The 20,607-nt window shown below is 42.1% G+C and overlaps 1 protein-coding gene across 5 annotated transcripts in view; it reads right to left on the reverse strand.

Annotated features, from left to right (window-relative positions):
* Positions 1-20,607, reverse strand: part of LOC116848714 (RNA-binding protein Musashi homolog Rbp6) — a 926,784-nt gene that overhangs the window by 902,989 nt on the left and 3,188 nt on the right. For 3 of the 5 annotated variants that reach the window (XM_032825098.1, XM_032825097.1, XM_032825095.1), the window contains exon 2: positions 16,387-16,427. In XM_032825098.1, coding sequence (XP_032680989.1) covers positions 16,387-16,427 — 41 coding nt within the window. Of the gene's footprint in view, positions 1-16,386; positions 20,602-20,607 lie in introns of those variants that run through there. The other 2 variants (XM_032825096.1, XM_032825099.1) reach the window with 1 other exon arrangement.

Consider the following 20,607-nt stretch of genomic DNA (forward strand, 5'->3'; position numbering starts at 1 on the left):
CTCTCTCTCTCTCTCTCTCTCTCTCTCTCTCTCTCTCTCTCTCTGTCTCTCTTTTCCCCGGTGCTTCATCCTCCTGCACCTTGCAGAGCCCGACGACCGGTGCCCGAAACGAACGATACGAGCAGCACGTGCATCCGACAGGAGAAAACGACGAAGCATCTGGCGCGAACGACCGCGCGGAATGGAGGGAGGGGAAGCGCGGTGGGAACGATGCGCTGGATGCACTCCGCGATGCACTACTACTCCGCGTCCGTCGTCGCGGACGGATTCCACTGCGATCCGGAGCACGTGAGGCATTGCATGCAGATGTTATATGTAAACGCTTCGGTATCGCGGAGCGGAAATGTCGAAGGTAATAATCCTGGCGTTCTCTGCCACTCCGAGGAGTGTGCGCGAACGTCGCTGTTATTAATCGTCGCGGAAAACTGCTGCGATGACCGGCGCCGATAACTCCATCGCGAGAGTGCGTGTTCTCTCCTCCTTTTTACACTCTCCTTCTTCTCTCCTCCCACTGCCTATCCCTCTCTCTTTCTCTCGCTGTTTCTCTCTCTTGCACCTTCCCTTTACGGTAGCGGTGCCGTTCCGCGCTCCGGCCGCTTCCCGCTGTTTATTATTATTTACGTCGCGGATAATTTCGCGCAAATACGAGCACTGTAATGCACCGTGGATTCGCGGGAATGCGCTGGATGCGCCGCGTAGCACGCGAGGCGTTAAATGCAAATCTTATATGCGAAGCAGGAATGTCGCGTATGTAACGCGCGTCACGAGCGCTAACTTCTGTATCCTGTTACGAGGTGGTTGCTGCGCTATTGCTGTTTACGGCGGCGAGCCGCCGCCGTTGCCTGTATCGATCTAATGTTTCAATCACGATGTAAATTGCGACGAACAAACTGCGAGAGCGAGCAGCATTTCCAATTCGACTCAATCGTCGGAGATCCCGCTCCTCGCTCATTCCCTTGCACGCGATGTGGAGTGACGTTATTTTATTAAATTCCTGTTAAGCGTGGACGCGCGCACCGTCTCGCCAGACGGAAGTATCGCGAAGACCGCCGCGTGTAATCTCGAAGAAATCACGATCACATTAAGTGACGTCGAGCGAATCGTAATGCAGCTTAATCGCTGGATGCACTCGTGACGGCATCGCAGCGCGAATTGGAGCACGCGGCGCAATAACCGTGTATCTTAAACACCGGCGTTTCAATTTCGTGAAAGCGTCGCGCACATGTAGCAACTATGGAGATTATCGAGAATTTTTATCTGGCAGAGATCGTAATGTTATTATCGAGCGACATACGTAACAATGTGACATATGAATTGCACCCAATGCACTCAGCGACGCGTCACGTTAATTCCCGAATGAAAGCGATCAGATGTACACGTGAAATGAGAGGGAGAGAGAGAGAGAGAAAGAACAAGGAGAGTGGAAGGAGATAGATAGGCAGATGGAGGGAGAGAAAGTAAATTAACGTAACGAAAACGATTGAGATAACGGCGAGATGTAAAGCCGTATTGTTTACACTGTTACGATAACGAAAATTCAAAATAAAACGAGAGCCGCGGCGAATGTATCTCTCTCTTCATTTCTGAGTTTACGGGTGATATTCCGACAGTATATCGGTGATTTTCTCCCAAGGTTTACGATACACTTTTTCCCGTAACACTATTCCTCTTCGGAAACTCTATTTTTCGCGCTCGGTCGGAACGGTCGACAACAAATCAAAGAATCGCCGTCATAAATCGTAACGTAGGTCAAGTCCGCGACTCGTGACCCGGTTTTCCTATCGGCGACCATTACCTCCAAGTGGACAATTCATTGATATTTAAAGCCTAAGTGTGAGAAATGTTACCCGATATCATCAGCCAATGACTACGGCGGGCGCAGGAAAAAAAATGCATTTACAATGCGATATCTTCTGTTTGTTTAAACAGCGCATGCTGGCCGTTCATGACTGACCTGGTGTTATCGGAAGAGTCGAATGTAATATCGCAACGCAAAGTGCGCGCGCGTCTCTCACACACAATATACAAAATGCAAGGAAATAGTTTTTGAATTATTTAATGGAGACATGAAAAATGCATGCATATTCGTGCGGCCTTCGATACGTCGAGTCTGTTTTTTGTAGAAAAGTGACGGGGGTTGCAATCCGAGGCAAAATAAAATAAGGGAAAACACCACCAGGCTCGCAAACGCGGCGATCAACGTCAATAAACTCGGTACAATAAATACAGAGAGCAGCGTGAAAACACGGATTTGGGATTTGCCCAGCAATTTTGTCAGATATTCAATATATTCGCTTTAACGCGAGACGTCGACCTGCAGATTGCCGATATATTTTCATATCGCGCATACGTTCGCCATTAAGTGTCTTCTCACAACTTCCGGTGTCGCACGCAATACTTCTTTTTATCTTAGGCAAGCTTATCTTTTTCCGGCACATATGAGTCCAGAAAACGTGAATAAGATAAGAGGGAGAGAGAGAGAGAGAGAGAGAGAGAGAGAGAGAGAGAGAGAGAAAGGAGAGGGGAGAGAGAGAGAGAAAGGAGAGGGGAGAGAGAGAGAGAAAGAAGAGGCGCGATCGTGACGACGGTTTGCCCGATAAGGGAAGAGGCACCGACTGTTATGAGATTCTTTCGCGTATCGCGGTACAAGGCGCTTCTTGTTCGAGATCTGCGAGCCGGCAAAACGAGATGCACGCGGATAAGAGTGTTCGTCGACCGTGCGAACGACTGCCGGTTGTATACATATTCAAAACCACGTACGCCGTCGCCGAGCCATCCGTTCCCTTCGAAAGGAGATCTATGCGCGGAAATGCGGCAGGATGTACAGGATGTCCCGAAACTGCCGTCCTCTTTTTCTCTCTCTCGATCATTGTTCGCCGCTCGAAACATCTCACCAGTTGTCGAGGTTTCGACAGTTTCTTAAATTTTCGAACACGCGAAATAGAAACTATAGGTTTCCGATAAACGGTGCCTCATAAGCTATTTAGATATCTGAATTCTTTAGGTCCTCCGGACCTTGGAACTCTTCAAGTACAGTGAATCCACGAAACCTTCCCTCTTGAAATCCAAATTTTTTCCACGGAGAGAGAGAGAATAATAGTGATCCCTTTTTTTTATAGAGTACAAAGTAGACGATTCAGGAAAAGTAATTGACGCGAAACTATATTACCATGAGAACGTAGAATTCGAATTTTCTTTTTATTTGTCCCCTTATCCTTTCCGCAAGCGGTAAGATATCGTGTCGCTGAACACGTGGTTGTCAATCTTACTACACGCCCGCGTTGTATTTCGTTAAATATGCAGAGTTTTAAAATAACACATTAGTGCACATATTTGCGCGTTATAAAAGAAAAAATATAACTGAAAAAAGGTTTTGTAATAGCTAATAAATGCTTTTTGTGTTTCAGTGCAATATTCGACAATTCATGTTAAATATAGTAATAATTACCATACACGACTGGTAATAATTATAAAATAATTAATAACACAAATTCTTCATTTAACTGAACAAACTAAATGGAGTTTAGTAAATAATACTAAACAATTTGATATTAATTACGATAAATTGTTTAACTATTATCCAAATATTCAGTCATTTCGAATCTTTATCACATGTGGTAAATATTACATACAATATAGTTTTGTTTAACAAATTGTTTGGCAATACTATACATGAACTGATAATATTTACCAAGTGTTAGCAATAGACACCAAGCCTTGCTAATGTTTTTTTTAATATTAAATTGGTAATTTTGTTAATATTAGATTGAGTAATAAGTCGCGTAATAATGTGTCTCGTGTTATTGTGTAATAATCTCGGATTTTTTAAAATGATAAAATAGAAAAATTATATTTTTATATTGTTCTAATTTTATGAAACAACATGTATGTGTTCCGATTTATGATCTTCAGTCGTCCTTTGCATATATTATTTCATATAAAATTATAAAACAAAATTACAAAATTAAAAAAGTTTTTTTAATTAAGAAGATTTTAAAAAATATTACATTAAAAATATTATTTTATTATATAAATATATTTGATTAAAATATATTAAAATTACTATTTTTAAAAATAATAATTTTTAAAAAGAATTTATTTAATTAACAATATATTAGCCATTATTACAACCTACAAAAATACTATATAAATTTTGTTAACTAACAGCGTAAAAATTAAATCTAATATTAATTTATTATGCGTCGAAAATAAACGCATGAAAAAAAGGATAAAACCTAATGTAATCGTTCTATATTTTATCTAAAAAATCCAAAATATTTATAATACAATATAGAAATACTTATTATACAATCCAATATTTATTATATTAATTATTTATCTATTAATTATATATATAATATATATGTATATTATGCATATTATCTTATTATTATTAATTATTTTATTATCCAAATCTAATATTATTTAACCAAATCTAATATTAATATAATAATTATATATTAATATATACACTAATATTATTATTATATTATATGTTTATTATATTAATTATTTGATTATATTCAATGGCACAGTTAAAACTATTTTGCCAAAGCATTTGGTAACTATTATCCAGACCTTAAAGGCAAGACCTTAACAAAGTAGTAAAAAAGTCAAATATCCATCGCAAACATACCTATACTGTCATACGCATGTTCGCGTGGCAAAAGAGTTCTTTACCGATGAAACCAACGGCGGGAAACCGCCGCGAAAAAATATTCGCCGTTAAATTGCGAACGGCACCCATCTGCGAATAATATTTCTGATGTCGTGACAGTTTGCGTATTCGACGGATGTGCATTGCGCGAAATTTGCCGTGTGCAGCCGCGTCGCGGCTGCATGTTACTGGTGAAATATAGCGGAAATAACCGTACGCCCTGCTCTGATCAAAACACGCTTCGACTTGCGTTAATATTTCAGGAAAATAAAAGAGGCAGCGTATTTATTTGTTGTTCATCGATATTTTGGATATCCGGTTGCACGGCCGGCCGGGCTGCAACGTCGCACCCCGTTACAACAACGGTCTCGCACGATTTGAACGCGCTACGATATGCGCGCGCTCGATACTCGCGAATCGCGAGAGTGTAGCGCGATATATCGGTGATACAAGTCGGCGCGTTAACTTCCGCGATTGCAGCCGGCGTTGGCGCGGCCTTCTCTTCCAGACATCGGCACGCTCGCTCCCGGAACTTTCCGTTTCAATTGAATCGGCGGAGATTTTTGCGCGATTAAATTCCGCTCGTGAACTAAAATTAGACGAGCTAACTGAATTCCCGCCGGTCTCTGTACGCCGCAATTGGCACTGTACAACGTACAACCCAGCGACCCAGCTGATCGTTAATCAGGATTCATTACCGTGCGTTGCACGTCCTATATAACTGAGTTACTACGCACTTATCGAAATTAATCTAAAAATACGCCCGACGACACGCGCGTGCGCGCACGCGTCAACCGCGCTAGTACACGACCTAAGGCTCGCCCAATTCAACCCAGACCTACCTAATGCACTATTTATAATCCGCTCTAGAGTGGTGCTAATTGGCGTTGTTTAGGGATGACGACTGTGATGTTCTGTGACTAATCGACCGACGTCTCGTTTCTCTCCACATAAAGCCTATACATACGCGGGGGTCCGCGCGCGTAACGAACTTCACGTCATTGTGATCTTATCGCAAAGTGCGTCGTAATTCATAGAGGTTCAAATTCGATCTGATCGCGCGATATCAGGAAAGCGCGATGGATAGATGTTAAGTCAACGGATTGAAGTAGTAAAAGGTCGCAATATTGACTTTCGCGTCTCGTTTAAATAACAAAGCAGCTCGCGAAACTAGACAATGCCTGCAACTTTGGGCATTTTTATTATTTTTATATTTAGATACAAATGTTTAAACTTTCAACGTAAAGCATATATACTCAGAGAAACTTTTGTGATTATCAAACGTGATTACCAGATCGTGACGTCAGACAACCGATGGTGCAAACTTCACTATCATTTTTTTTTACTACATTTATGAAACAAATATGCTATATTAGACTAATCATTAAGTTTACATCATACATTAATGTCAATTTCTATCATATTGACGCAGCAACGAATTTACTAAAAGTTATACTCACATTTTCGTATTGCATTCTGCACGATATATTGTTTTAAAATTTTCATCATTTCTTTTCATATTTCTATTTCATCATTCGACACTCAAAGAAAAATAATGATGACAACTATTATAGATAACAACTATACGACTTTTATACGTAGAATTAATGTAATTTAATAAACTATTTTATACTTAGCTTAAGTTGTATTTAAAGCTTTAGTTGTATTTTAATTAAACTATATATATATTATAATTCTACATACTCTAAACATGTATAATCTCCATTGTCACGTTTTCTCGGATAAGTATGAATATCATGTGAATTACGCATAAGGAATGTATATCTTTTACAAATTAACTAGTAATGTTGCTACCAAATTTATGTACACCTGTCTCTATTTGAATATATTGAATGTATATTTATATTCTGTGTTAAGGGGTTTAAATCGTGTTTAAATTCGTGTTTAAAGACCAAAACAATAAGACCAGAATTAGGTACGTGTTCAGATATTTTTACCTTACCTCTTTGCGAAGAAAAAACCACGTGAATCAGACACCTGTTCGCGTTAGAAACGAACGAAACAATTAGTAACATGATAAAATAATATACGGATACTTGTCAGCCCAAATTATCAAGTTCATTCATTATTCCCACTGGCGGCTAAGCAGTTACGAATTGATGCGCGTCTCTCTGGCCGAGAATCACGGGTTAACGTGCCCGGCAAAATTCGCCGGCGAATTTTTGCCGTTAGTTCTCCCGCCGACTACTGTCTCTATCTCCGTCACTATGCCTGGTCGCCCATTAAAACGGCCTGGTGCAATTACGTTTAAAAATAGCGAGAGAGTCGAGAGTGGAGTCTGTTGCGCTCGATTGCATCAGACACCACCACGACGAAGACGACGACGACACGGACGGTAGAAGCAACAACGACAACGACGATGACGACGACAACGACGAAGACGACGACGACACAACGGCGGCGGCGACGACGACAAGGAAACGTCAGAGGTTTTGCTTGTTCGCGTTTTGCGATCGACTTGTCGTGTCTGCGAGAGCCGGTAGTGACCGCTCGTTCATGTTTGGCATACAATTACCGCGAATTTCGTCCCCAATGCAAAAAGGAGAAGCTAGTTACATTACCTACTCGTGCACTCGTCATTTCTGTTCTTTAAAAAAACCAGAAAATTTCTTCAACGAATATTTTATCATGAAGAGATTTCAAGTCTCATTATGTCGCGAGAATAAAAACAAAAAAAAATATATTATAAGAAAAAGATTTATTCGGTATGGGTACTATATAATAACATATTTACTTATACACTGTGAGAAAAAAATACTTGAGAATTCATTTGTGGGATATATAAAGCTTATTCACAGAGAAATATATTTTATTTTACAGAAATAAACTTTATATAGTACAAATAATTTTATAAGTATTTTTTCTCAGTGTAATATATTTATCAAATAAGAAAATATATATTTTCTTAAAACTTCTTTAAGTTTCTCATGAAAGCAATTATTTATTCTATTTGAATAAGAGAATTTAGATTTAAATAAATATTATTACTCAGAAAAAATACTTAAGTATTTATTTGAGAGAATACTTAAGTATTTATTTCGTCGAAATAAACCTTTATCCCCTCCCCCACAAATAAATTTCCAAGTATTTTTTCTCAGTGTGTAGTATCCACCAAATAAATATATTTTATTCTTTAGATATTCCTTCTCTCAGTATAAAAATGGAAAATAAAATCTGCTTGAGATTAAGTCGAAGAAAGCATTGATCACATGTGTGCATTTTCAACGAAAATTCCCGAAAAGCAATGAATTTTTTATGATATATAAGTTTAAAAATGATCAATGATTCACGTTATTTACGCGTTCAGCACATCCAAATTCAATGTAATAAAAAAAAAAAAAAACAAACGCATGAGGTTACTTTATATATTAAGCGTGTATTGTTTTGATTGCAAATAGCTAGGAAGTCAGTAGCTAGAGTTAAATCATGAATCGCCCGTGTGCGAGAGCGAACATGAGACGCAAGACGCGCGTTTGTGTATGAGCCGCAATTTCTCAGCGGCTGCAGTTGTATACCTCGTACATTAACTCTCGGGGAGAGTGACGAAAATCAGGTGTAAACTGACGCGTGCTTGTAAGTTCCGAGTAGTGTGTACATATTGTTTCCACAACCTCTGGACTGGTCCCAAAGCGTCAGTCTGATGTTTGGACCGCCGAAGATGTCGTGGTGTCTGTTGAACGAAATACTCTCGCAGCAGCCGCGAATTTCAGAAGCCGGAGCTCCACGTGCGCGCAATTCAATTTTAACGATCGCCATATTATAAGATAGAGATCCGCGTGACTGTTAAATTATTCCAATAGCGATCGCGTTAATGTTATATAATGGCAATTAACTATCGGTTCTTGGGTCGATACGCGAATTCGACGGATTCTATTAATGCGTTAAATTGACCGCACCCAGGAAGGCCACTGCATTATAAATTGCCTGCAGATAGTAATCGCCGAATTGTTTAGAGTAATTCGCGAATTAATTCATCGCGCCGCGCCTGCAACGCCGCTTGCAGGCATGAACTGATCGGCATGAACAGAGTCAGTGCTGAAAGTACGGACTTTAATCGCGGCGAGCGAAGCGAGGCGAGGGATCTTCCGTTGAAAACGCAATTTCGCGAGGCTAATGGGAAATGTTAATCTTAAGGAACTACAAGATCCTTCTAACAGGAGTAAAAATTAGGTCAAATTTGGAGAGTGGTAAAAAATTATAAATTAATAGATGTATCTTTTGTTATATATTATCTATTAAGTGCGTTTTTAATAATATCTTGATATAAAAAAGTTGAGAAAGAATTCATTATAAAACTTAAAACACATTATTCTCGAAATAGCATTGTTCTTTTTTTCACTGCAACCGCAATAACTTGAAAACGATTTATTCAACCAGCTTGATGTTTGTCAACAAACGTTTATCACAACTGTCCAGCTCTCGCAAATTTCAGAGTCATTTTGCATTTATTTATTTTGCAAACTCGAAATTTCAATAAAAAGATTAAATGTAATCTTTATAACTCTCATTTTTTGAAATATTTTTTTCCAAAATCCGCCCCGATAACTATAACTCTAATAAATAAATAAAAGAAATGTATTGCACTGGGGAAAAATGTTTGATAATTGTAACTACAATCAGAAAAATTATTACTATAAATCATGGTCAAGGAAAAACTATTTTTGTATTCTATTATGTTAGATATAATAACTTTATATGCATGTTACTACTACTTTTTTACGTTATTTACGTTATAACATAGAAAATGGAGTCCAAAAATATAACTATAATTAGTTATAAAATTATAATTATATAATTATATAATAAAAAGATCAGAAATTTAAGGACGATAATATAAAAATCAATATAGGAAAGATTGAAAAATTAATTTACGCTTGATTGTATCCCGAAAAAAATCACTTTGAAGAAATCTGAGGTACAAATTTGCATCACAGTGCGCTTAAAGGGCTAACAGATATACACAATAAAAAAAATGTATACCCCTATTAATTTACAAATATCTGAATTTTACCTAATTTTTATTTCTGCCAAAATCCTATAACTCATTAGAATAATTCCTCATTTAGCTTTAGTTAAATAATATTCTCCTTTTCCTTCCCTCTCTTCTCCCAAATTGATTGTCCTTATCGTTACAACGGCACGCTCCGCAAAGATATTCGTGTCATAAACGCAAATAACTTGATCGACAATTATCCGTCGTCGAATAATGCCAGCGCGGTACGCACGTGCGAGCCGCGGGGCACCATTTTAAACACGCCAAGAAAAATATTATTCCAGTAGCTATCGGTTTTCCGAATCGGGTATCATATCGTCGGTTCAATGTAGAGAAAAAAAGAACAAACGCGTAAATTTCACATACGCGCCCACGCTTGCCGCGTATGAAACGATATATCGAATTTCTCGTGTGCATTAAAGAGGAATCGTTATTCGCTTTAGTTTTGCAAGTTCCGTAATGTAAAATCGTGATAATCGTTCGGTATTTCCCCGAGACGTTTGGTGTCGTGCATGAGTTGAAGATATCGCCGTTTCTCAGGAAGTCTCGAGGCAAAGTTGCCAAATAAGTATCGCGAAATTCGCGATCGTTTTCGAATACATAATTACGATAAACCGCGATAAAATCGTCGGAGTAAAGCGAGCATCTCACCTCTCGGCACTGCGAAATTCAACGCAAATTTTATTCGCATCTATGATGGCCCCGAACTTTCCGGTAGATTAAAGCAATAGTAGTTCCGCCGAATCAGTCGAGAGGAAAATGACAATTCGACAACAGGAGACGTCAAATTCACATGTGACACTTCGAGCTTAAAAAAATCCAGTCATTTCATTTATAAAATCATGCAATTCTATAAAAGTTGCTGATACGGCATTTGGATATATCCTTGGATAATTTTTAATTAATTCCAAAATCAATATGGAATTAGTTAAATCTCCAGAATTAGTCTGTGAATTGTGTGTGCAAATAAAACGCATTATAAAACGCGCGATTTCGCAGTGCTGAAAAGCAAAATGTCAATTTCGCACTAGCGTGAAAAATATTATTCACAAAAATGGAAGAAAAAAGGAGGTAAAAAGCCCACGGGCCGTCCCATCGCACGGACCATATATTACTATAGAGTGTGGCGGACGGTGTGCAATATGATCGAGAAATTAATTTTCTCTTCTGCATAATATCCGTTACGAATTAACGTGTCATATTAGCGCAATTAGGAGGCAAAGTTTGCGCGGGGGGCATTTGAAGCTTGAATTTACCAAAACCAGAAAAAATAACGTTCCACCACGCGGCGGTGAAGTGTCAAAACGCTTAGAAACGTGCATCATTTTCCAATTATGTAAGAGAGTGTAAAATGGATAATCTACAAACTTCGCGCGGAAAGAGAGAGATAAATGTGTATAGAGGGGCGTATACACAATTGCGTGCAACTTATTCAATATACAAGTAACTTCCCGAACGGAGGCGTGTTCCACGAAAGGGTAGAGGATTGGGGAAGGGGGTTGCTTCGTTTTGCGCTACGAGGCATAAAATCTGACGAACGAATCTTGGCTGCTGACCTCATCCCGGCGCAATTTAGCGCGCAACCCTTTCAAAAAGCGTGACAGTGCGAGTGTGTAAATTAAACGGAAGTTGATTCGCCGATTTATGTTGCACCGGCATCTTTTATCGGCCTACAACGCTGCCAACACGGGGGCGTTCTTGGACCCCCCTATTTCGCTGGAATAGTTACGCGTACTGGCGTCCTGCGCACGCCGCCGGCGAAGTTTATAAAAGTTATTCGTTTACATCCTCCGTAGACGGACGCGCGGAGAAAGAGCGAGGTCATGGCGTGAAAAGCGAGCGAGGAAGCGGCGGGAAACGAGTGAGATGGAGGTATGACTTACGCAACAACAGCAAATAACGCTAATGAGCTCGCTCTACGTATTCTTTCAGGCGGGAACCTCACTCCCTCTCTCTCTCTCTCTCTCTCTCTCTCTCTCTCTCTCCAGCTGCCTCTACCCCCCTCCTTGGAAAGAAGTCAATGCTGAAGAAGAACCGTTGCTACAAAATCCAACCGACGATACGTAATCGCGTTTCTTAAAGGCCGACATCACGTGTTTTGTATGTGTTGTATCTCTATAAAAGACTATTATACTACGCATAATAGGATATAATAAAAACTACTCGCGAATAAGAATACGCTGTAAAAAATGTATTGAATTTAATTTCCTATGTCTTAATTTATCCATTCCAATTTTTGCATTTCGTTTATATTTCACAAAAAATTAGTTCACTGAAGAAAAAATACTTGAATAATTATTTGTACATACGAAATTTATTTTACAGAAATAAACTTTATTTCACAGAAACAGATTTTATTTCGCAGAAAAAATTTATATCTCATAAATAAATTTTCAAGTATTTTTCTCTCAGTGTTTATTCAATAAAACTTTACTTTTCCGTGTGTAAAATATGTTATCACAAGAATATATATGTCAAATAATTTATGTCATCTTAACACAAATAAATTGTGTCACCTTAACATCTAGAAACGTTAAATATGAACCCTACGCGAAATTGTAAATGTAACACGACGACAGTATGTCAAATTGACACATACAGGTATGTTAAAAATTTAACACAAAAACTTCTGCACGGATCGATTTTAATACAATTACAAAATATTTTTTACTGTGTAGCAATGATAGAAAAACAGCAGTAAATAATAAATATACCGTAATTAAAATACACTAAAAGAAATAATATCTATAAAAAAATAAATATTCGATGGCTATTAATAACATATTTGCTCGTATTAACATACATATTTTTATACTTAGAGAAAAATTTCCTTCTAATAAGAAAATATGTGTTTTTCTAAAACTGTTGTTTTTCATGAAAAAGCGCGGTGGTTTATATAACTTAAACAAAAGAATTCAGCAAATATATTATTAGTACCGAACATATATTTTTTATTCCTCAGATATTTTTTTCTTAGTGTATTATCAATTTCACTATCATTGTGCATCATTTACCGTTACAATTCCCCATGATACTTCGTCAAAATATCAATAATCTGTTACGTGTTAACGTTATTATTATTGCGAGCCTATTTACTGCGAAATAATCGTCTTCACGGATTCCCACAGCAATTTGATCCGGCGAATTGCCGCGCAACACGTATAAAACGCGATGAGCCGGCACGGCAAAGTGTAACGAATACTATCGAGGTCGTCGAGCAACATCTTTCGTGAACGTAGCGCGAATGCAGGTAGCGGCGATTAGGATTAGCACGCGTGCACGGGCATCATCAAGCCGACCCGATTAGATATCGCGAAAAAGCCGACGCGAATGCACGACCGTCATAAGCATTCTGCAAAATGCGACCGCGCGTTTCCGAGCGTCTCCGTTCGTCCGTTTCGTAATGCGCTTCCTCTGCACGGTATCATTACGCCACGTGTATCGCGTATCATTATTGCGTCAACGTAATAAAGTTTACCGTAACGTCGCGCAACAGAACAAGCAAATCGAGATCTATTATTCGCCCTCGTCATTTTTGCTGTCGCTTCTTCGCGCGACACGGCAAAAATATATTCCCTCCGTTCGCGTTCATCGCAACGGAATAACACGAAACTGTCTGCGTAACGTCGTTCGAGATGTCGAAATGTGTCAATGTGGTCGTGTCATCCCTAATCCGTAAAATAAGAATGCGGAAAATGAAAAAATGCGCATGGCTTCGCGTGACAGAGATGATCGGTATTCGTTATTTTCCATACGCGCGCGGAAAAAGAATTTGGTCGGATTAACTAAATGTCTAGTGAAATATGAACGAAATTCTTCTGATTGAAGTCACCAAAATTCTGTGCTCAAGTTAACAAGATTCAAGTTAAATAAAACTCGCAAATATTCAAGTCGAACAGTTCCGTTCAACCAGAAATGTTGTTAACTCGAACAGAATTCTGACAACTTTGAGCGGAATTCTGATTAAAGTTCATATTTCACTAAATATTTGGTTAATTCAATTAAATTCTTTTTTTCACACGTGACGCTCTTTTCACCCTACTGAGAATACACGTCTTGCACGGGCTGCTCTCTTAAAGTGTATCAGTAAAAATGTTTCTGATCAGCAATGAATCAGTAGAAGAATTAATTCATCAACAATCAGTGAATATACACACTAATTTTCAGTGAAAACACTCCCAGTTTATTGCTTCATCTTAATTCTATCGATTTTGATCAGTGGGAGTTAAGATTCCACTGTAAAATTTGCGATAAATTCGTTATACATTATACTAAATCTAGGTTTTTATGTTTGTAACAGATATAACAATGGAATTAATGTTTCCATGCACCTTGCGTGTGATAGCATTGCCTGTGTTCGCTAAATGCATCGATAATCACAATCATCGTTACTATTAACTGATTCAATCAGCGAGATTTTACTGATTACAATGCTATGATATTTATTGAACCATCAGTAGTAAATATAGTATTTCAGTGAAGAACACATTTTGATTATACTTTTCAGAGAGAGTGCGAAATCGAATTCTACTGCCCAGATTCGTTTGTCGTGTTCTCGTGTCGCTTCTGCAGCGCCAAGGAGAGATTTCTTTCGAAGATGTTTCGTATCGCGAAAAGAGAAGTGTGACGGGGTAGGAGGCAGCAGATAATACGAGGAGCTTCCCATGTGTCATTGTTTGAGAAGCCGCAAATGTGTCAGCGGACGTAATCTGCGCTCTTTACGAGGCGCTGCGTAAATTTGGAAAAAATGCGAGTCGTGTTGCGCAACGGAACTTGGTATTAAGTTCAGCAATTTTTTCTACACGATATTTTTACGCGTTGCGCAAAAAATAACGCCTTCCAGAGATGATACATGGTGACGCTCTCTGTCGCGCGGAATAACGCGACACACATACATGCCGCGTTGTAAAACGCAGCGAGAAATAAAAAATTTTGATAGTTCTCAAAGTTTCAGAAAGCATACTTCCTAACTTTTTATATATGACATTTTTCGGCAATGCTTCTCCCGCCGCGATATTACAAAATACGACGAACTATAAAACTCTCGGTGTAAATGCTCTTAAAACGTTGTTGTCGGAATTCTCTACGATCGACATCAAACGACAACAATCGCAAATTTTGGAGCGCTATCCTCGATTTTTCAGAGAAGTGTTGAGAGTCTTTTTTTTTGTTCAACGCACTACCATGTCCAGTATTCGACGTTCAAACGGTCCCGATTCTAGCAAAACATTCACTTCATCAGCTTAACCAGAAAAACACTCGATGACAAGCTGAGTCAAAATTTTAGCCCCACTTTAGACTCAAACACTTTTCAACAACTTTATATTCTAAAATAATTAGTGTATATTTAATATATGTGGAAACTAAAATCTTACTTAACGCCTCTGAATGGCAGAAAATATGCAAAATGCTATTTGTAAGTCTTATCAAAAGAACCTCCCGGTAAAGGTAGTAGATTAAACAATCAACAGAGGATGATATGGACTTCATGGTATCAAAATAACTCTCCAGTAAGCGCGTGCAGTTTTGTTCTCACTTAGGCGCGTAGTTTACTATTGTAAACTACGTTTCGGCCCTTATAAGTAAAATTCATTATATCCGACTTTCCAAACAACTGTATAAAGTATTAATTCTGAGTCTTGCCAAAATATATAAATTTTCTTCGAGAATATATATAGTATAAACAATAGATTATGTATATAAAGAAGGTGTGTATCTCTGATTCGTGATGTACAAACGTTGGTCTATAGACCACATGTCTATTGGAGAGTTAACGCCTATGATACTCTGAAGCCCATATTAACCTCTGTTGAGTTTGTCTAACCAACTAGCTGTAGGGAGATTCTCTTTAGGACCTAAAAGTAACATTTTGAACGTTTTCTGCCATTTAGAGGCGCTGAGTAGGATTTCAGGGTTAGTTGGGGTATGGTGATCGAAGGATGAAAATTCCTACTGGGGAACAAACGCGCAGGGAAAACGTGCAACGCGCGGCAACTATGAACATTATCACAGAAGAACTCGCAGTGGCCGGAGAACCCGTTACTCGTATTCCGGTCAGTAATGGCATACCCTCATAAAGAAGCCGCTTTTCAGCTTGTTAAGTGACGATACCTGGCGGCATCGCGCGAAAAACGCATCGATGTACACAGGTCGGCGGATAATAAGCGTGACGTGCAAACGGTCGCGCGCGCGAAAGAAGATAATGTCCACAACGGTAAGATCCGTACTCTCCTGCAAACGGGACTCGTCCTCGGTCGAACGGACGTCGATCGTCAATGTTGCGAGAGCTAGGCAGGTAGAGGTAGGTATACAGGGCGTCTCTGGTTTTAAGCGACTAGTCATGTACACGTAGAACTCGTTGAACCGAACAGAGAAATCATTGCCATTTCGTAAACTGCTACGTCAATTCTCGGGATATCAACGAAGGAATATCGCGGTCAGTCGACCAAGTAGTAGATATCGGTTTCGCCGATATCTCGCAATACTGGGCTCGCCAATTGTTCTTCACTGATATCTCGAAATTGTACGTGGCTGTTCGAGGAATGGTGGAGGAATTTGTTCCTCGGTTTGACCTGATCTGACCTCTGCACACGTGCTCTCGACAACCTCGGGTGTCAGACATCCTGTTTGTCACGCGTATACACGAGGGAACGTCGCGACAATCGCGATTAGGGGAGGTCTCATTCAATCATTACTACGTGTGTCTGCCACATACCTGGACTGGTTTGCCAAGACAGGCCGCCGATGAACATTTTCCTAGAAAAGAAAGACGATTCCATCAGGCACGCCGTCCGGCAGCGGGTCGTTGGCGGAAGAGGAAGCGGACGCGGGGAGACTGTCGGCAGAGGGTAACTTCCGGTTACTACTTTTGCAACCCCCTGCGCAGTCTCCCGCCCTCGACGGCAGGTGTCACCACACATCAACCAACAATCGAACAACACCCGTCTCTTCTTGCCACGCGAACACGTTTCGACGCGCCCCGATCGGATCTCCCGCGATCACGGAAACGCACAACGCGAACTACGCGCTTGCCTCCTCCTTGGACCGGTGCCTCCGTCTCGTATCCTTCCCTTCTTCTTCGCGAACTTCAGCCGCTCACCGATCGACCCACCACCACCGATCGATCGATGGATCGATCGCTCATTCAACTTTCGCTGCTTCTTTCTCTCTCTCTCTTTCTCTCTTTCTCTCTCACACACACACACACACACATTCCGAGGGGGAGGTTCCGTCCACCTTGAATTCGCACTGGAACGACTCACGATTTATCATATTCCCACGAGATCGACGGAAGAAACGAATTGATCGAGATGCTAAACAGACCCGAGGGACGCTATTCCACCTGAAGTCTTCAGCGCGAAGACGCTGATGCTTCGTGACGACCACTTTAGCGCATGGAAAATTCACAGAGCGACGAGCAACGCGCGAGAAACCCGGAAGTCTCGCGTACTCCGATGCCTAACGAGCTTCTAAAATCGAGGAGCCCATAAATTCTCAAATCCAATAGCTATTACGGGGAAAAAACCAGCGAAGCTTCGACGACCTAATTAATTACATTCGTGTGGGGCACTGCCTCGTGCCGAGAAGGTTCCCAAGCGCGAACACGCGCCGCTTATCGATCACCACGCCGAGGCGGAAAATCCGCGTAGAGCTGGCTGCTTTACGACTTCGTCAAAGGATCGATGGACGGGATCCCACGTGATTGCTAATTACCGGCCTACGCGGAGGGATACGGGAGTTACGTGCGTTTGCTTAAAGGCTTTACGACAATCCCACGTCGCCATAAAGAGCTCCAAATGAAGACCTGGCTCCATCAAGGTCGTCGGACGATAAAAAGCGCGACTGCGCTTCGATGGCTTTTTAGATTGGCCACGAACCGGTCCGCGAATAATCCGGCCGACGGCGGCGGCGGCGGCGGCGGAGGCGATGGAGGCGGTGGAGGCGGCGGGCGCGGCGTAATCGCCGGTCGTCGAGGAAGAGAATCGCACTTCCTGCACGTCGGCCTATACCAGCAACGACGACCATAATCGAACCACGTACGCGTCATTAATTAGCCGGCTTAAGTATCCGTCAGCGTGCGTCGATAAGGAAACGACCTCCCACCCTTTTCATTCATGATTTCCCCCTCCCCTCTCGCCTTTCCGCCACGCACGCGGAGGAAGTCCCCACTCCGCGGGGACTGCTTGCGCTGCTCTTCATCATCGTCGTCGTCGTCGTCGTCATCGTCGTCGTCGTCGTCGTCGTCGTCGTCGTCGTCGTCGTCGTCGTCGTCGTCGTCGTCGTCGTCGCAAATAATCGCACCTCGCATTATTACACAGCGAGATAACGCTCCCGCTTGGACGTGGACGTAATCACGTGGTGGCGCATTTGAACATCGATTTTCCCGAGCCGCAATATAGCCATCTTCCTCCCACGCGTTCTCTCTCGCTCTCTGTCTGCTTCTCTCTCTCTCCCTCTCTCCTTCCTCTTCCCACCGCCACACAACGCTCGTCCTCTATGTATAGCTATCTATCTACCTCTATTCACCTATCCATCTAGAGGTCCTCCTAATTGGAAGAATCAAAATGGGCTACCGTTTCCTAGCGCATAATCATCTCGAGAGTTAACTCTGGAACGGGTATCATCCCACAGATCATTTCGACGGAGAATAATTTATTGCTCTTAATGCAAATGTCGCCGAGAATTTACGCTTTCCGAATAGAGTAAGAGAGAGAGAAAGAGAGAGAGTGAGTCAGAGAGTGGAAAAGAGATTTTCGTAAACAAACCGAGATAATATCAAGATTCCCGACGTCATTATGTAATTATTTCACCTCGAAGTTCTACGATTTCAGTCGATATTATCTAGAATGTCACACGTGACCTGCAGACCTGTAGCTGAAAGTACGTGTGCCTGGCTTGTACGCGCTCTTGCTTTCTTACAGAAAAGTATCGACACACCCACGTAATATTCCAACGTTTATTCGGGAATCTAAACACGTTGCTGCAAGGAGTTGTCGATGTCGCATTCGTCGTGCCGTATTGTCGGTCCATTCGTATTGTCAATTTCCGTTTGGATCATCTCTAAGTATATTTATACTACGGAGCACATTCGATATCGATTCGGGCAGCGTGCACTCCGGGAGTTTCACTTAGGGACTTTGCTCGCTCCGCAATGAATCATGTATCGGGAGAGTTACGTGGACCGCGCAAACAATTCGACAGTTCCGGTTTTCATGCGGATATGATCAGCTAAGCCAATTGCTTGTATATCAGGTCGACTCGGGAAAATATTGTCCCAAGAAATCGGAGTGCTCGATCAATTGGAGTGCGCGCCTAATCGATCAATCGGTTCGCAGTACATAATCCTCCTCAGCGCGAATATATTTTTGCGTTCCTTAATGTCCCTTAATGTCCCCAGCCGGGGACATTGTTCAGGGGAGCATGAGCAAGCGTTCGCAAGAGATTGCGGTTTCTCGGCGTCGCCAAGGAAGCAATGAAGTGTTCACTCGAAAATTCGCGATTTCTCGTCGCGAGAAGCGACCAAAAGCGGACGACAGTCGCACATGGTGAGAAGATCTCCGGAGGAGAACACCCAGATTGCTGCATCATGGTTGAATACGAGTCGTCGACCAAACCCCGACACCGTCCGATGAACAACGCGTTCGACAGAGTGCGATCTAACGAATAGCAATCGAGTCGGTGAGCCGCGCTAACGATGGCCAATGCCGTGTTCACCAGCGAACAAAAGCCAAGCCGATCGCGTTGTCGGATCGGTGTCGCGCACAGGACGAAAATCGACCACTGCGTGACCCGGCGAACGGCATAATCTAATCAGTTTATCGAGCACAACTGAAGGCGAGCGAAAATTCTGACATATTACTACAAACAGCAAAGCCCTCCCGTCGGACGAACGTTAAATCCGGACACAAACAGTCCAACGAGTTGGAATCGATTCGATACCTCGCTACCATCTTAGCCAGAGACATGGTGTAATCAGTTCGTCAAACACAAACGAAGCCGAGCGAAATCGTCGCGCACCCTCTCCAGCAGACCTCAAATATGCCGGACGGTACGTTAAATCGACCAGCAGCCAGCGGGCTATCGATCGACCGATCGATTGATCGCGCGAACGAATGGTTGAATCCCCGGGCCCGACTCGAAATCACTACACGTCCCCGCTCGCTCTCTCCTTGCCGCGGTCGCGCCGCCGTTTTGCCGTAGCGAGGATCACGTGACACGGCCACGCGTGATCTCGCCGAAAGAGTCGGTCCACCACGTGGGCATCGCGCGAGGCGCGGTCTTCACGTGTGGTATTCCGAGAGATTTCGCGTTCTTTCGAGGCTGCGATGTGCGGCCGCGGCTGTAGGCGGCTGATTCGAAGGTGGCGGCGTCCTCCTCCTCGTCCTCCCTCCATCTTCCATTCATCCGACCCCCTCTCTCCCACCCCCACACCCGCCCCCGCCGGCGCGAGGGTCTATGAGACGCTGAAAGAAGGCGCCACCGGTCCGAGGAGAGGCACGCATATTCACGCGCCCGGCAAACATAAACACCATGCGTGTCGCGGGCTCCATGGCGGCAATCGCGCATTCACGTCCTCGACAGCACCCGCTCGGGTCGCGAGACCACGGCGAAGAGGTCTGAGACCCGCTTAGGAATCGTGATCGACGTTACAACCGGCACTGGCACGGAGCAGGGAAACAGAAAACACAAGCCTTCCCGAAAGGACGAACGATCGTCGCGCGGCATCATATCAACGCACTGAGAACGAAAGCGCTCCATTTTCCCTCCCCTAATCCTTCTTCTTTCACATTCTCCCACGTATCCATATACACATGCACCCTCTTCCTTTCTCTCTCTTTCTCTCTCTCTCTTCCACGCTCCTCGCTCACTCGCTCTCTCGTTCTCTCTTTCACTCTGTCTCTCTCTCTCTCTCTCTCTCTCTCTCTCTCTCTCTCTC

This window comes from Odontomachus brunneus, unplaced genomic scaffold (assembly GCF_010583005.1).
Source record: "Odontomachus brunneus isolate Ranch 3 - 2012 unplaced genomic scaffold, Obru_v1 Obru_scaffold_098, whole genome shotgun sequence".
Classification (NCBI taxonomy): Eukaryota; Metazoa; Arthropoda; class Insecta; order Hymenoptera; family Formicidae; genus Odontomachus; species Odontomachus brunneus.